We start from the raw sequence: 19199 nt of genomic DNA, 5'->3' as shown, positions 1-19199 counted from the left end.
TACAGTTGACCCTGGAAGAACACAAGTTTGAATTGAACAGGTCCACTTATACTCAGATTTCTTTCCATCTCTGCCACTCCTGAAACAACAAGACCAATCCCTCCACTTCCTCTTCCTCCTCAGCCTACTCAGCATGAAGATGATGAGGATGAAGCCCTTTATGATGATCCACTTCCACTTCATGAATAATAAATCTATTTTTACTAAGTAAAGTAAGTATAACAGTTGGCTATTAGTAGTTAAGTTTTGGGGGAGTCAAAAGATATATGCATATTTTTGACTGTGTGAGGAGTTGGCACCCCTAACCCCCCATGTTGCTTGAGGGTCAACTGTAGTTTTAGATGGCATTATTTTAATCTTCAGATACAAAATTGTGATATAATTTTACTTGTTTTTATAAGACTTCATTGGATATCTACTTTTATGAAGTAATCCAGTGTGTACAGAGTGATTTCCTGGGGGAACACGAAGACGAATGAGAAAAAGTCCTGCTCTCAGAGGGTTTTAAGGAAGTGCAGGAAAGTGATTACCCAGTGACCAGTCCAGAGCTGTAATTTATTAGTTATTATTAATAAATATGCATGATAATGAAACATATTTGGTTAAGGTTATCACCACTCATTTAAAGATTATCACCAAAATTATTCACTAAGCATACATTGAGTGTATACTGGATTGATAACTAGTCTTCGAGGTACTATTTATGTTTCTAATTTCATAACTGACCAAAACCTCTTTAAAGTAACTTTAAAGAATCTGCCTTGAACTGAGGGTACTTGAAACAGTCATTTGCTTTACCTTTCAGGTAATTATGGAAAATATTTTAAACTCTAGAAGCTTCAATAATGATGTGTGATTGGATAGAATTGAATCAAACTGAAAAAATATTTCCTTATAGCTTAATGTTATTAAACATGTCATTTGATTGGCGATTTTGAGATGGTTTGTGTTTATGTTGGTATTTCTTTGTAGTAACTGGGATCAGCCCTTGTAATACTCTTTTCCTTTTCCTCACCCACTGTAAGTTACTGTATTGGTGAGCATTTATTATGCTTTATTTTCTTTTGAGGAAGTAATTTGATAGCTTGTGCTGATGACCTGTCTTTTTTCCTACCTTGACTGTAAAGAATTTAGTAATACTTATTAGGAAAATGAGTTCTAATTTATTAGGTATAAATGGGCTAGCAAGAAAAAGATATTCTTTATCTGAAATTAGTTTTAAAAAGTGCTAAGAATTATTCCAATTTGCTTTTAGTAGAAGCAGTATATTTCTTTTAAGGAAATTGTCTTATATAATTTACTTGAATTTTTATTTATTAAAGTTATGTTTGGAAACTTACGTTGTAACCTTCAGTCTGCTGGGATAGAATTCTGATTGAGGTAGAGTTTCCTTAGAGCATATCCAAGGTACTGTTAGGTATGCTTCTGTTTCCTATTGTTCTGAACTCTTACTTTATCCTAAAATATTCTGAAATTTGTTCTGTTTTAAAAGTACAAAACTTTTTTTAGCAAATCTGTAGAGGCTCTCTAGCTACCACTTTGTTTTCCTCTTCTGTTTGCCAGAATGCTTCTTGAAAAACTACTGTAACTTGTTGTCTCCTGTTCTTCATCTTTCACTCTTTTCTGGCCATTATTTTCCAGCTTTTGTGCCTATCATTCTGCTGAAAACGCTTACAAAGGCCACAGATTTATAGCATTTGACAGTGTTGACCTTCATACAGCCGCTCTTGGTTTCCTTGAGATGGGTCTCGGCAGGTGGTACTTTCACTTTTTTGTTTCTTCTCAGTCTACTTGAGGCCCTGCAATTTTCTTTGATTTCTGTTTATTGATTTTTTTTTTCCAGGCATCTACCTATTTTTGACCACTTCTCTTGTCACAATGCATGTTTTTCAGAATTATGTTGTTCTTCTTTTGATTTTATAAGAATAATTATAGACAACATGTAACTACCTCCTAAGTGAACAAAAAGAATGTTATTCAGCCTTATGGAGTCAGTTTAAGATTATATACTGATAACTCCCAAGTCTGTATATTCTGGCCTTCAACTGCCTGCTGCATGTCTCCAACTGCGTATCTTTTTCAGAATGTTCTGCAGGTACCACAAGGTACACCAAGATTGGTATATCTCAAATGAATCTCATCTTTTTTTCTAAAGCTTGTTTTTCTTCCTGGTTTCTCCGATATTAATCACTGGTGTCATCATCCTAAACTATCATGTCTCATATACAAGGAACTTACGAGCTTCTTCAGCCTTCCATCCACTCCTACTTTAACTTTCACTAGCAACGTCTCCATTTTGCCTCCCTTCTCCATGGTCACGACTGCGGCATTTCCCAAGTTCACTCTCTTCTTTTCTGTTTCACTTATCTGATTCATACTATCTCTACACAGGACTGTTTACTGCTGGAAGAAAGGAACCATATTCTCTTCAACTCACTCTTAACTACAAAAATTTTCATACTTGAAAATATCGAATGAATGTTTTAGGGCAGTTTTACTTGAAAGTTGACAGAGAAAGATAAGTTAGACATGAGTATATTTTACTGTTGAAATTAAAGTAACTACTTGTGTACATAAGATCAAGATTTTAAATGAAAGCAAATTTTGAATAAATGTAGGTTTCAATGAGTTAAAACATTACTTTTTCTACATGACAGGAAATAAGAATACTCTGTTTAATACTTTCTCTCTTCTTTTTTCTTTCCTTTCAGGAAAGGCTACTAGGAAAAACCAGAAATGGAGAGGACCAGATGAAAACATTAGGGCCAATCTTCGTCAATATGGTTTAGAGAAGTATTACCTTGATGTCCTGGTTTCAGATGCATCTAAACCTTCCTGGAGGAAGGGCACATATTTTGATGCAATCATTACTGATCGTAAGTTTATTTTTATACAAAAGTAGGAGTAGTATTAGTAAAATTTACCAACACATGCACAAAATGCCAACTTGTCAGTGTTTCTCCCATCCACCCCCAGCTTCCTCATCTTGCAAGGAGAAACTTAGGAAGGTAGAGTGGATTACATACTTAACTACATTGTTAAAGGTTTACTGTTTTGTTTTTCTAAACAAATATATTGACTTGCCATCCACTTTTATATCCTTTTATATTAACTTGTCACCCATTTTTCCCTTCAGTTTATTTTTTTGAGGCATATATTTAGTATTTGTTTTTGTATTGACTATAATTGGTTATTATTATACCAACTGGAGCTCAAATGTCATTTGCAATTATGGTGTCAAATTTTGAAGAACAGAGTTTCGGATATCACACATTTCTCTATGTGTAAGCATTTGTGTTTTTGTACTGCCTGTTTTCACTGGCATCTCCTTTCTAGCATTACAAGAAATTTGGGGTTCTGTGGAACCACTGGGCCTGTGAACCCACTGAGCTTCAGGAATGTGCATGAAAATTTATTTTCCCATGCCTCATGAGGTCGTGAGTTTTTTAGGCAGGCTATCTAAGAATAGGTCTGCCTTTTCTATATAGTATTTGACAGTAAATCTGTAAATAGTGGCAAAATTGAGCCCTTCTGTCTCAGCTCTCTTTAGTTCTTTGCTAACTTAGATTTTTTTCAAATGTAACAAAAGAAAAGTTATCAAGGCATTATGGTTTCAGTGTGAATATACTTTATGAAAATTTGGTGATTTTTAAAAGGTAACAGTTTGCTTTATTATTTGCTCTCCCACTCTGTGTTTACTTATATAAAATACATTTTTTTTTTTCTGATCAATTTGAGAGTAAGTGGTATACATTGTGGCCTATTACTCCTATACTTCAATGTGTATTTACTAAGAATAAAGATTGCCTCTTGGTAAAAATGCAGTTACCAATTTCAGTAAATTGATAAAATACTTTCATCTACAGTTTGCCATTCAGTTTTGTCAATTGACTCAGTAATAGCTTTTATGGCATATATTTTCCCTCTAGGACAGGATCTACTCTAGGGTCAGGTATTGCATTTAGTAATGATACCTTTTAGGCCTCTAATTTGTAACACTTCCACAGCTTTTCTCAATGACTTTTATGATGTTGACATATTTTAAGAAGACAGTTGCTCCTCCCCCAAGTCTTTATGTTGTACATTTTCAGTTGGATTTGTGCATCGGTGATGCTGCGTTCTTCTCAGGGTGTCACGTTTGAAGGCAACATGGCTCTTTGTCCTTGATCAGTGATTTGGTGACTTTTGACTATCTGTGTTACCTTTGTTTTCTGTGTAGCTCCATATGGTATCAGAGAATCTACAAGAAGAACAGGTTCACAGAAGGAGATACCAAAGGGGATAGAAAAATGGTAAGTGAAATTTAAATATGATGTGTTACTACTTTGAGAAGAAGCATGTAGCTTCCCTGATAACTTAGCATTCTTAAAAATGTTCACTGATTTTGAAATTTTGTTTCTTTTGTGTAGTCCAGGAAGCCATGTTCCTGTTTCCTTGAGTTATCATCTGAGTGATATGTTTCTTGACCTGTTAAACTTTGCAGCTGAGACCCTCGTGTTGGGTGGAAGACTAGTCTATTGGTTACCGGTGTATACGCCAGAGTATGTAATCTTAATTTTATTTTTAATGTCATTTTTCTTACAATATTTGCATATCTACTATAATTTTTTCTTCATCTCTTCTTGCATTTGGTGCATCTTTGTATTTAATTTGTAATAGCCTTTGTTTGCCTTCAAATGTGTATAAAATAGTCTTTTTATTTATTTATTTATTGAGACAAGGTCTTGCTCTGTCACCCAGGCTGGAGTGCAGTGGTGCGATCATGACTCACTGCAGCCTTGACCTCCCAGGCTCAAGTGATCCTCCCACCTCAGCCTCCTGAGTATCTGGGACTACAGGCATACGTCACCACGCTCAGCTATTTTTTTTTTTTTTTTTTTAAATTTTTTTGTAGAGATGGAATCTCACTATGTTGCCCAGGTTGGTTTTAAAGTTCTAGGCTCAAGTAGTTCACCTGCCTCAGCCTCTCAAAGTGTTGTGATTATAAGGGTGAGCCACTGTACTCAGCTTCCCTCTTTTCATCAACTGAATTGTTTTGACCTTGTTATTTTATATCAGGGGGCAAACCATGGCCTATGGACCAGATATGGTCCTCAGCCTGTGTTTGTAAGGTTCTTGAGCTAGGACTAGTTTTTAGATTTTTAAAGGTTGTTAAAAAATATCCACACACAATAATATGTGACAGAAACATACAGTATGTGACTCACAAAATCTGCAATATTTACTCTCTGGCCCTTTATAGAAAAGGTTTTGCCAGCCCTTATTGTACCCTACACTTAGCTCAATACCTGTTGATCACAGCTGTTTTACAGCTCTTTTGCCAGTCTTTAGAGGTAATTTTCAACTGCTTAGCTAAAGGATTCATGCATCTACTACCTTCTAATGCTAGCTTTAATATATATTGGCTATTATGATTATCTTAAATACAATAAATCAAAAGCTAAGACCAAAATAAGAGCTGTGCATATATTTAAAGCCCTGATTATGTTTAGCATTATTACTTTGAGTTTTGTTATTCAGTAACTATTAAATATAAATAAAGCTATATGTATTAATAGTAAAAGAGAAGATGTTTGAACAAGATGGAATCTTTAAATTTGAAAGGTATTGCCAAGCCCAGTAGGTTATTTCTTCAATCTGCCATAGATATATTTTTTAATACAATTATTTTAATTCCTATATTTGTATTTTATTTTATTTATTTTTTGAGACAGGATTTCGTTTTGTCACCCAGACTGGAGTACAGTGGCATGATCTCATCTCACTGCGACCTCCACCTCCTGGGTTCAAGCGATTCTCCCACCTCAACCTTCTGAGTAGCTGAGATTACAGGCGCACGCCACCACGCCCCGCGAAGTTTTGTATTTTTAATAGAGACAGAGTTTCACTGTGTTGGCCAGGCTGGTCTTGAACTCCTGACCTGAAGTGATCCACCCACCTTGGCCTCCCAAAGGATTATAGGCATGAGCCACTGTGTCCGGCCAATTCCTATATTTACTATACATAATTATACAGTGGTAACTGTCTTTTTCTACAAAGATCGGTAGTCCCTCAGCATTTGGGACCCTCAGCTATTTCTTGTTGTTTGTTTTACAAATGCTGTATTTAAAACTACCATGGCCTCAGTTTAGTTATGCATTTCATTATCAGCTGATAAGAGAGAATACATTTGTACCCAGACCCCTTAACACTGAGTTTGTTTTGTTGCTAATGGTAATCTCATTTAACCTGTTTTAGAAATGAGGAAACTTAATTCCAAGGAGTGAAATGATCTATATAAAATTAAAAGCCAGCTAGCTAATTTGTTTCCTTATTCCCAGTGCTGTATTCACTTAATTCAACATCCTGCCACATCTCCTATACTTAGTACATGAAATGATAGGTGAAGTTTTATTAATATTTTCAGATAAGACTATATTTGTTCATGTCTTTGTAGAAAGGGTTCCTACCTTAGACAAACTGAATTCCAGCAACAAGCTACTTGCTTTTTGTTTAATTCAAGTTGTAGGGCTAAAAGTAAAAAAAAAAATTACTGTGAAATAATTTCAAACTTACAGAAGTTTCAAATACAATACAGAAAACTCCCATCTCTACCCTTATCCAGATTTTCCCAATATTAACATATATCTACCTCCCCTGACTCCTGCACGTATCTGTTATCACTAATCTTTTTGAAACCATTTGAGAAGTCATTGGTATGGTGCCCTCTTACCTCTATATATGTCATTGTATTTTTCAGAAACAAGAACATTCCTATCTAACTATGATCAACCCTCCAAGTCTGGAAGTTAGCATTGATAACAGTATTCCACCCAGATCATAGACCCCATTCAAATTTTACCAGTTGCAATCCATGTAGGAAACTGTACTGTAATCATCTATCCTATCTTTTTTGGTCTTCTCTGGTCCAGAATATTTTCTGTCTTTCCATATCTTTTGTATCCTTGGAAGTTTTGTAGAAGACCTGGCTTATATTCTGAGGGTTGACTCTCAGCCGGGGCCATCTGATATTTATTCTATGACCAGACTGAGGTCATGCTTTCTTGGTAGGAATACCGCAGACATGATCTTTGCAGCACATCATAGGGCACACAAAGCCACTCCTCCTGGTAACGTTAACTTTGATTGTCTGGTCAGGCTCTTTTCTGACAGATTTCTCCTCTCTGAATCATCATTTTCTTCTTTGATTTGTATTTTATGGGGAAACAACAAGATTACACGAATATCTTGTTTTTCATCAAACCACTACTCAGATTGATGACTCCATTGTTGACAGCCACTGCTGTGGTAGTTGCCAAATGATTCTTCTATTCCATAATTTCTTCTGTATTTGGAAGTTGGTATTCTGTAAGAAAGAGCTTTTCTTTCTGCCCCATTTACTTCATTAATTATTTATAGTGGTATGGAGTCATGGATTCCTGTATTATTCATTGGGTTGTAATTTATTAGTAGTAGTATTTTGTTGCTCAAATTGTCACAGATTTGACCAGAGGGAGTTTCTTTGAGCTGGCTCTTCTGTCCTTTTGAAATATCCTCAGTAGTTTTTTATGTAATTCCTTCCTTTTTAGCATATCTGACTGTTCACTGTTTTGCAGTTTATGATTTAATTATAATTGAAATCATATGTGGTTAAGAATTTATTCTGGAGTTCTTTTATTCCTTTATAAAAAGTAATATTGGAGGTTCTTTAAACTGAATGTATTTCTAAAGACTTTAAAAAGTGGCCACTGGATATTTCTTCAATGACTTCTCTATTGTAGTAATTTTAGACGAGGGAAGATTTCCAAATACATATAACCAAAGTGATGTTTTAGAAAGGGAAAAGGGAGACATGTTGTAGTGATTTTTTTTTTTTTGTCTTAGATGTTTTATCAATGTTTTATCAATGGATAGATTTCTTCTAGTTATGGGGCTAACACACGTGGAAAGACTATGGTGGCATTTATTTCCCTGAGTTTCTGGCCCCTGGAGAGAGTTATTTTCAGATCCCCTGATGTTCATTATTAGATCTCAATAGTGTCTTCTCTCTTTAAGCCTAAAGCGATCTTATTAATTATTAATAGTGAACCAAATTTGTATTGTGTTTATGCGAGAAAAATGAACTGTTTTCATATTCAAGGTCTTTACTCTTTTGAAAATTCTTTACTGTTTTGAAAATAACACAGTATCAAGATGAATTTGAGTCTAAAGTCACCTGTAAAAGTTTGAAATAATATTCTTCTGAATTAAGCAGTTTAGAATTAGTTTAACTATGTTACATTGAAAATGTAGCTTTATATTAGACCAGGAATAAAAAGGAATTCAATTTACAGTTGTACCTTAGTGTAGTTTAATTTTAAGACTTTTGTATTTTTGGTGTGGTGGATGTAGGCTGTTAGTTCTATTACTGAATTAATTTACTCTCAGCCAAACCCTGTTATATGATTCAAGTTACACATTATAACCAAGTTCAGGTATTATTTTAATCCAGGATTGATAGAAAAGTATAAGACATAAAAGCAAAATACTGCCTAAAAGCTTAGTTGTATATGGAAAATTGTGAGAGCTAATGATTGAAAAGGATTTTCTCAATGTTTGACAATGTAAATTGCAATAAAGAAACTGCTACTCAGAAACTTCTGCTGTTCTTTTTCCTTCTAGTCTAGACTCTCCCTACTCCAATATATCAGATTTTTTGCCAGCATCAAGATACTCTGTGCATTTTATGTCTTTTCACCTTTGTCTATTCTGACCCTACTGTTTGAGATGCCCTTTCTTCTTTCCTCAACTGGTAAAATTCTAGTCATTTTTCTAGGCCTGGCTTAATTGTCAACACTTCTGTGACACTTTCTCAAGATACTTCTCAGCAGAATTAATCAGTCCTTCCTCTGCACTCTCATAGTAGCTTGTTTTTACTGCTTATAGAGACTTAACACATAAAATTACTGTAGACTGTTGGTATTTGTGAGTTTATTATTTACAATTTTGACTACTTACAAATGACCCAGATTATCTGTGTTACAATCACGTGTATAGGGCGTCAATCCAGTGTGTACACGTACAATCCAGGTATGTTTGATGTCATAGGAGTCAGTGTGCTACTGAGTGAGTGTAGCTGTTTGCCCAGGCTCCGTATATCCATTTAGCTTTATCTAATTTCATTGTACACAGATAACTCCTGAAGTGATTAGAAATAGTGTTTCTTTATAAAAGATGACCTTTATAGAAATCCAGCTGCTAGTGTTAGTGCTGATATGATGACATACTTATATTAAAATTGCACATAGTACCCCCCCAATGTATATAATTTTAATTCATTAATTAAAAATTTTTGAAAAGGTGAGAAGCTAATAATGTACCCCAAAGTAGGACTTGGAGATAAATTTTGATTGTAGTAAGATGAACTTTGCAGTGCCTATAATCAGTGAAGAGAACATGTTTTTCATCTCTTAGGAAAGAGGAAGAAGTGATTTTTTTTTCTTTTTTTTCTTTTTTAAATTTATTTATTTATTATTATTATTATACTTTAAGTTCTAGGGTACATGTGCATAACGTGCAGGTTTGTTACATATGTATACTTGTGCCATGTTGGTGTGCTGCACCCATCAACTCGTCAGCACCCATCAGCTCGTCATTTACATCAGGTATAACTCCCAATGCAATCCCTCCCCCCTCCCCCCTCCCCATGATAGGCCCCGGTGTGTGATGTTCCCCTTCCCGAGTCCAAGTGATCTCATTGTTCAGTTCCCACCTATGAGTGAGAACATGCGGTGTTTGGTTTTCTGTTCTTGTGATAGTTTGCTAAGAATGATGGTTTCCAGCTGCATCCATGTCCCTACAAAGGACCCAAACTCATCCTTTTTTATGGCTGCATAGTATTCCATGGTGTATATGTGCCACATTTTCTTAATCCAGTCTGTCACTGATGGACATTTGGGTTGATTCCAAGTCTTTGCTATTGTGAATGGTGCCGCAATAAACATATGTGTGCTTGTGTCTTTATAGCAGCATGATTTATAATCCTTTGGGTATATACCCAGTAATGGGATGGCTGGGTCATATGGTACATCTAGTTCTAGATCCTTGAGGAATCGCCATACTGTTTTCCATAATGGTTGAACTAGTTTACAGTCCCACCAACAGTGTAAAAGTGTTCCTATTTCTCCACATCCTCTCCAGCACCTGTTGTTTCCTGACTTTTTAATGATTGCCATTCTAACTGGTGTGAGATGGTATCTCATTGTGGTTTTGATTTGCATTGGAAGAACTGATTTTTAAGCTGTTTTTAGTAAATGTTCAATCTTTGCAAAATCTGTTTCTCAAATGGAAGCTGAAATTCTAGTGACATTTGGAAAGTAGTTGAAGCATGAAGATTCACAGGAAAATGAGTGACAGTCAAAATTGATTCGCGGAAAATCTAGGGGCCTATGTACACAATTATTTTTGTTTTTTTTTTTTTAAATTGAAATAGAATTTGCATACCATGAAACTCACCCTCTTAACGTATATAGCTTCATGGTTTTAGTTTATCCACAAAGTTGTGTGATTGTCACCACTAGGTAATTCCAGAACATTTTCTTCACCCCCGAGAAGTACCCCATAGACATTAGCAATTACCACCTCTGGCACCACTTGTCAGTCTCTGTGGATTTACCTATTAAGGATGATTTAGCTTTTAAATAGATAACTTGGATTGTAGGGGGATATTAATAAAAACGGGGAGTTAGGATAGGATTTGGTACTGTCGTAATGGCCCAGGCAAAATACAGATTTATGCCTTCTACTTAACCATTTGCCAGCATTCCACTGGAATGAAATATATTGGTAAATATACAGTGAATTATTTTTTATTTTATTTTATTTTATTTTATTTTGAGACAGAGTTTCGCTCTTGTTGCCCAGGCTAGAGTGCAGTGGTGTGATCTTGGCCCACTACAACCTCCACCTCTCAGGTTTGAGCGATTCTGCTGCTTCAGCCTTCCAAGTAGCTGGGATTACAGGCATGTGCCACCATGCCTGGGTAATTTTGTATTTTTAGCAGAGGCGGGGTTTCACCATGTTGGCCAGGCTGGTCTCGAACTTCTGACCTCAGGTGATCCACCCGCCTTGGCCTCCCAAAGCTCTAGGATTACAGGTGTGAGCCACCACACCCAGCTGAATACTTTTTTTAACTGCTGTTTTTAATCTTTTTAGTATAATACTTTGGGAGTATATTGTTAAATTGATTAGCTCATTAATAGAATAATTGTTAAAAGTGAATTAAGATTGAGTCAGAAAAGATAATATGAAACATGCAAATATGTATTTCTGCTGTTAAACCAAATGCAGCAACTTAGTTCAGCAGTTTAGCATCATTCATGCCATAGATGTTAATTAAAATTGTATTGGTTTTGTACTTTGGGATTGGATTGTTAAATTTGTTTTTTGGGTTTTATAGTTATATTAGGGATATAAGCATGAAGAATTTATATCAAATTTATGCTTGTGCATATTTAAGTGACACTTTAATAAAAAAATACTTTAAGTCAGTCCACCAGGAAGTAAAAGATTTTTTTCCTTTTAAAAATAGTATATTACTTAGTTTGACACATACTGTTTCCAGCATCTATAGATCCTATGGTTTGTAAGCGTAAGTTTAAGGCTATATCTTCTCTCTGTTAGCACTTATTATTTTAGTCTCACCCATGGTGTAGAATATATTCTTTCTACTGTACTCCAGCCTGGGCAACAGAGCAAGATCCTGTCTCTGAAAAAGAAAAAAAAGAATGTATTCTTTCATGTCATAAATGTATTGCATGAAGATTCAAAATTTGATGTCAGTGTTACAAGAAGTACAACATTTCTGGCTATGTAGTGAACATTAAAGAATTACTAGATGAGGTGAAATCTGAAGTGCTCATTACTTGTCGGAAAGCTCTAGGAAGAAGTCAGAGAATGACTTCAAGATAATTCTTTCCACTGATAATAAAGTGAAGTGCATTATGAATGATGCTTGGGAAGTGGGTGATGATGGGTTTGAGCATATGATTGAGGTAATAGGGAGAGCTCGTTGAATGTCAGTGGGACCTAGAAAAGTTCATGAAAGAGTAGTGGGGAAAACAGTGTTGATGCATTAAAACAGGTAGCTGAGATTGTCGTCCTTTACATGAAAAACTAATCAGCACCTTTGCTATTTTGAATCAGACCTTTAAGATTACCTGTATAATAAATGTGTGCAGACACCATCCAAAAAGGCGTAAAAAATTGCAAAGGAAACAGAAATCCTGGCAACACAGTGTTCTTAAAAGTACCCATGCCTAGTGAGTTCCCTCCTTTGCTGTTCTTTCACATTCTGTTCCATAGCTGTTTCTCCCACCTCTGTTACCTATTTCTTTGGCCAAGATTTATGCTAAGCTGTCAGATGCCAGATTCTGAACTCCTGCTATTGACTGTCCTGCTTTCTGGATGTTGTCATCATCTTTATCCATGTAGGACATGTGCTGTACAGCAGCAGTCTCCACCACTCATTGGCATATTTTTGTTTTATTTCCTGGTTCATATGACCAGAAGACTGATGTAATCTGTAGCGTTTATTTTAGTTGTAGTTTATTTGAATAATTTTACAAATAACTTTAGTTCTATATGTACAAACATAATAGAGGTCTCAAGATGTTATTAAAATTTTGCAGGGGCACTTCATTTTAGAGGGGAAAGTATATGCTGTAGTGGATTTTACACTTTGGGAATTTATAAAAATCTACAGATGGTCAGTCTTTCGTGAATGTCAAGGGATGTTCTTGAGTGTATTTTTGTCTACTCTTATGGAGTTCTGTAGGGTGGAATCACCTTGTACTTCTGTGGTTTAAATGTTTGGCGTTCTTCAACAAAACGTACTTACAATATTTCTCTCTTATTCTACAGGTAAAACATTTAACTGCATTTTTGGGATATGATAAAATTAAGCTACTTTGCTTATAGATAGTTATGGATCATGTGGATAGTTAGCAGGTGTGGGGAAAAAGAGCAGATAGTGGAAGAACATCTCACACTACGTTGGACGATCCCCATGATTCTTTGTGGGCCACACATGCGAGTGTTCCTAACAGTCAGCTGTTCTTCCTTCAGGTACACTGAAGAGATGGTGCCTTGGCACCCTTGCCTGAAACTCATTAGCAACTGCGAGCAGAAGCTTTCCAGTCACACATCAAGGCGCTTGATCACAATGGAAAAGGTGCAGAAATTTGAGGTAAATTGCTTTAGTATTTTTGGGATAAATTCTGAAAGAATCAAAAGTAGTTGTTTCTAAATAGTTTTTCTGTGATAGAGTTTGGAAATGTTATTCCGTGATATTTTAAAAATTACAGATGAATTTAGCAAGAGGCAGAAGTTGAAGAGATTTGTGCATCCACTTGGGATTGAAGGGTAGGAGCTGGATATAGACATAGACATTGAGAGGAGTTCAAATAGACGTTGACCCTCACTTCTCAGGCTTTATTTGACATCCTTGTTGCTAACTCAGTTATAAAACAGCATTCTTAGACAACTGTTATCTAATTAGCAATGTCCTAGTTACCATTTTTCTCCAAAAGCAGAACCTACTTGATTGCAGACTGTAATGAAGAGAATATGTTGCTTTATAAATAAAGAGAGAAAGTAAATGTCCCCAGTTTGTTAGGGCCCAACACATTCTCTGTCTCTCTTTCTCTCTCTTACATACAAAATTCATTTAAGCTTAAGAAAGAACGAAATGTTTGTTATTTCATGCCCAGACGAGAGTTGACATGAATAGTGCCTCATAATGGAGCTTAATTAAATCTACAAAAGCTCTTTGGGCTGTACTTCTGTCGATTGACAACCAAAGCTCTCTTAATTTCACTGGAAACTTGGATGACCCCCATTCTTGCTTTGGACCTTTAGGGTAAGCAGAAGAAAGGTGGTACTGTGAAGATTCTTCCTTACTTTTTGTTTTGTTTTGAGACGGAGTTTCCCTCTTTCACCCAGGCAATCTTGGCTCACTGCATCCTCCACCTTCTGGTTTCAAGTGATTCTCCTGCCTCAGCCTCCTGAGTAGCTGGGATTACAGGTGCCTGCCACTATGCCTGGCTAATTTTTGTTTCTTTTTGTATTTTTAGTAGAGACGGGGTTTCACCGTCCTGGCCAGGCTGGTCTTGAACTCCTGAGCTCTTGATCTGCCTGCTTTGGCCTCCCAAAGTGCTGGGATTACAGGCGTGAGCCACTGCTCCAGCCTGAAGATTTTCATACCCATCTGTAGCCTGCATTTGACTTGTTTTTATGTAGTTCCTATCTTACGGATTATTTCATAGTAATGAAAACTAATATTTGTATGGTGCCTTTTGCATATATTATATCATTGTTTTCATCCTTTTTATTTCCATTTGCTGTCTCTAATTTAGACCCTTATTACCATACACCTGGTTTATGTTCACAGTCTCCTAAATGATCTCCTTCATACCTCTAGTTTATATGTTAAATGCATCTTCCTAAAACACTGCATTCATTATGTCACTACCTTATGCAAAATATTTTTTTATTACTGAAAAATGTTCAGAATTTTCATTGTGATATAAACTATCTTCTGTAATCAGGCTCCAATATCAGGGCATTTCAGAAAGCTAACCTATACATCTATATAAGTAGTTGATTGGTATCTACTATATGTATATATAGGTATCTGTGTACCTACATATAAACATACGGATGTATAGATATATGTGGTGTAATTAAAATGAAAATGTATGGCAGTCATTTTTAAAACAAAAATACTAGAAGTTTATATTCAAATGACATCCTTGGAGTGGAATCTTTGTACTCATTCTATTTCTGTCATAATTTTTCAGCATATTCTTGAAACTTACCTTTAAGATTTGCCTTTAAAGAAGTTTTTTTTTTTATTAATCGGTTATTTTGTTTTATAGTAACACCTTGCTTTTCTTAAAATGATTTTACTGGACTTTGCTGCTCTTATTTTATACCAGACTAATGATTTAAAGTTGTTTTTGGAAATCAAATTCTATTTCAAGGATGATGATTTGCCATTAAACCATTAAACATTTAAAACATTACAGATTCAGAAATTCTATAAATAGTTTCCAAATTGGCATCATTACAGCCTTCCAGAATGAAAGTTTTAAATGAGTAACATTTATTTGGGCATGCAGTAGAAGCCCTCTTATCTAACGTCCATTTCAAACCCTGTCGATTAACCAATACTGGCCATTCCTTCTGTAAAACACACTGCCTGGGCCGGGTGCAGTGGCTCTCGTCTGTAATCCCAGCACTTTGGGAGGCCGAGGTGGGCGGATCACGAGGCCAGGAGTACGAGACCAGCCTGGCCAACATAGTGAAACCCTGTCTCTACTAAAAATACAAAAATTAGCTGGGCATGGTGGCACACACCTGTAGTCCCAGTGACTTGGGAGGCTGAGGCAGGAGAATCGCTTGAACCGGGAGGTGGAGGTTGCAGTGAGCCGAGATTGTGTCACTGCACTCCAGCCTGGAGACAGAGCGAGACTCCGTCTCAAAACAAACAAACAACAACAACAAAATAAATTATTTAATAAATTATTGCCTGATGCAATAATATGTTGTATGTTGAATACTTTCAGCTGGTGAGTCGCTTATCTCTACTATTCATATACAGTACTTCTGCTTCTATCAGCTGATTTATTTGTTTAACGAGTCTATTGTGGTATTCTCAGAGCTGTTTATGCCAATTATATTTGTTACAGTAATTATGTAATCTACTTAAATACTAGTTAGACCAGTGAAATATTTGTGTAAGAATACAATTGTAATTTCTGTAAAAACTAAGTTAATGCTTTAGAAAGAACAAAGTGAGTTGCTAAAAAAAAAAAAGACTTGAATTGGGAATGACTTTGAAAAAAGTAACTGCAATCTAGGTTTTTGCACCCAGATTGCTTTGTAAGGTCTTGCATCATTTTATAGAAGCCAAAACTAGAATTCTTTATAGGTCTTGATTCTGTATGAATATATACAAATGAATATTGTTTTTTAAGTTAAAGTAAGTTTAATATGTTTACAAAGCATTTTAATTTCTTCCTGCTTTTATTTTATTTATCCAGTTAGCTAATTGTATTAGTGTGCTTGGGCTGCCATAACCAAATACCACAGACTGGGCGACTTAACAGAAATTTATTTTCTCACAGTTCTGGAGGCTGGAAATTCAAGATTAAGGTGTCAGCAGACTTAGCTTCTTGCAGGTGTTCACTGTCTCACTGTTCTCACAAGGCCTTTCCTTTGTGCATCTGCACTTCCAGTGTCTGTTCCTCTTCTTTTTGTTTTGGATTTAGACAGTGTCTCACTCCATCACCCAGACTAGAATACAGTGGCACTATTATACCTTACTGTAACCTCAAACTCCAGGGCTCAAGCCATCCTCCAGTCTCATCTGTCTTCCTCTTCTTAAAAGAATGAGAGTCCTATTGGATTAAAGCCCCACCTTTAAGATTTCATTTATGTGTAATTACTTCCTTAAAGGCCCTGTCTTCAAATACAGTCATATTGAGGGTTAGGGACTCAACATATGAATTTTAGGGTAGAACAGAATATTCATTCCGTTATACTAACGATTACCAATGTCCATCACATTGAATAAGAGGAGTCTGTTGTATGTTAGAGGATGCTTTTTTTTCTCCTCTCCTAGTCACTTACTTCTCATGTATATGTTTGTCTTTTGGTATTTTAAAGGATGTAAGGCATTTTGATAATTCAGATGGTAACATTACAGCTCTTAGAAATCATAGCATTTAAGGCCAGGCGCGGTGGCTCAAGCCTGTAATCCCAGCACTTTGGGAGGCCGAGACGGGGGGATCACGAGGTCAGGAGATCGAGACCATCCTGGCTAACATGGTGAAACCCCATCTCTACTAAAAAATACAAAAAACTAGCTGGGTGCGGTGGTGGGCGCCTGTAGTCCCAGCTACTCGGGAGGCTGAGGCAGGAGAATGGCGTGAACCCGGGAGGCGGAGCTTGCAGTGAGCTGAGATCCGGCCACTGCACTCCAGCCTGGGCGACAGAGCAAGACTCCGTCTCAAAAAAAAAAAAAAAGAAATCATAGCATTTAATAGAATCATTCGAGTTAGTAATATAATAGTAACTAACATTTATGTGCCAGGCACATGAGTAATACATGTAAAAAGCAAGCATTACTTATAGATTTTGCAGTTTTAGGTCGTGATATTAGAAAGAAAAGTAAATGGCATTAGCATTCTTTATTGTGTGGCCTACATAAATAGTATTCCAAAGAATTAGGAGGACGAAGCTGTGAAGACTCTTTAATAATTCATGGAGCTGCATAATAAATCAGCCATTCTATTTTAATGGAAAAATTTAAAAATTAAGATCCATTGTGGACTAATTTTTATGCTTGCTTTCCACTGAGTTTTATTTGTTTAAGAAAGTCTGATATTTTTTCCCAGATTTATAATATTTCCCTAAGCAAATTTATTTGAGACTCAAGGAAAACTGGGCTTTTGAGGATTTTTGTCCTATGTTAAAATGATAAATGAGGGTACTCACCTTTGGTATTTTTAAACCAGTAAAGGCAATGCTCATTTTTGTTGGGTTTTCTTTTTATCATTTTACTTTCTTCTTTTCAAATTGATTAAAAAAAAAAAACAAGGAAAAGCCGCAAGTAATTTTTTGAAATGGTCTTCCCTATATAAGATCAAATTTAACTAGTGAATTTTTACTAGTATGATGTTTATTGTAACCGAAAATACTTTGTCATGTTAAATTAATCATGTTTGGTTTTTAATTAATTACTTCATTTCTACCTTTTGTTTCTGTGGAGAGGAGTGTATATAATTGCAGCAAGATCTCAGTCCTTTATAATGCAAGTGGTGACATAAAATTGTCAAACAGTTCTCACACACGTCTAACAAATTATTCTTGGGCTTGTTCAGAATTGTTGATTTTGGCAATGCAAGACTATTAGTTTTAGATTTTTACAGTTTTGTATACTGTGTCTTTTCATTTTTGATTTGTCACTTGTTAGGTTTAACTTCAGTATAACTTTTGGCCCACTTGGTATGTTGTTATAAAGTATTCTCCCTTTTCCTCTTTTAAAAGTGTAAATGTACGTTACAACAAAAATTGTCTAAGGAATATTGATATTTTATAAAATTTTGAAGTTTTATATTATTGGCCATACTTTTCAGACTTGCTTATGGCACATAAGTAGTAAAGAAGAAAATTCTTGACAACTGTATTAAAATTTTGAAATTGCCTGATAAGAAGGCCCAGGTTTTTTCATTATTCCTTGTTGATATATTCTGAAAGCCAAGTGAATGATGAGTAACACTTTTATAATGCATTATTGTTTATAAAACTTCCCTATCCACTTGACTTTATTAATGTCACCATTTTAGAAATGAGAAAGTAGCCTGGGCCGGGCGCGGTGGCTCAAGCCTGTAATCCCAGCACTTTGGGAGGCCGAGACGGGTGGATCACGAGGTCAGGAGATCGAGACTATACTGGCTAACACGGTGAAACCCCGTCTCTACTAAAAAATACAAGAAACTAGCCGGGCGAGGTGGCGGGCGCCTGTAGTCCCAGCTACTCGGGAGGCTGAGGAAGGAGAATGGCGTGAACCCGGGAGGCGGAGCTTGCAGTGAGCTGAGATCCGGCCACTGCACTCCAGCCTGGGCGACAGAGCGAGACTCCGTCTCAAAAAAAAAAAAAAGAGAACTGGGACTATCCCAGTTTGCTTAAATAGTTAAGTGGCAGAGTTGAGACCAAAACTCCTCTTTGTACTTGAAATTCTGTGTCCTTTTTTCTACATCTTGTTGCCTCTATACTGAAGCATATTTCTACCTTTGGAATATGCCAACATTAAAAAGTAAATATTCTTTTTATTTTTTATTTTTATTTTTGAGATGGAGTCTCACCCGGTTGCCAGGCTGGAGTGCAGTGGCGCAGTCTCGGCTCACTGCAACCTCCGCTTTCTGGGTTTGAGCGATTCTCCTGCCTCAGCCTCCCAAGTAGCTGGGACTGCAGGCGCGCGCCACCATGCCCAGCTAATTTTTGTATTTTTAGTAGAGACGGGGTTTCACCATATTGGCCAGGATGGTCTCGATCTCCTAACCTCGTGATCCGCCCGCCTCAGCCTCCCAAAGTGCGGAGATTACAGGCATGAGCCATTGCGCCCGGCTCTAAAAGGTAAATATTCTTGAGTGACGTATTACTAGTTTGTTTTTAAA

At 36.2% G+C, this 19199-nt stretch overlaps 1 protein-coding gene across 1 annotated transcript in view; it reads left to right on the top strand.

The window, feature by feature from the left end:
• The window catches only part of TRMT11 (tRNA methyltransferase 11 homolog), a 56370-nt gene that overhangs the window by 23999 nt on the left and 13172 nt on the right, over positions 1 to 19199 (top strand). Inside the window, exons 9-12 of the mRNA XM_050788707.1 lie at positions 2712 to 2876; positions 4220 to 4292; positions 4410 to 4541; positions 13084 to 13204. Of these exons, the coding sequence (XP_050644664.1) occupies positions 2712 to 2876; positions 4220 to 4292; positions 4410 to 4541; positions 13084 to 13204 (491 nt within the window). The remainder of the gene's footprint in view (positions 1 to 2711; positions 2877 to 4219; positions 4293 to 4409; positions 4542 to 13083; positions 13205 to 19199) is intronic.

The sequence above is a fragment of the Macaca thibetana genome, chromosome 4, assembly GCF_024542745.1.
Source record: "Macaca thibetana thibetana isolate TM-01 chromosome 4, ASM2454274v1, whole genome shotgun sequence".
Taxonomy (NCBI): Eukaryota; Metazoa; Chordata; class Mammalia; order Primates; family Cercopithecidae; genus Macaca; species Macaca thibetana.
This window is presented reverse-complemented; position numbering and strand designations above follow the sequence as displayed.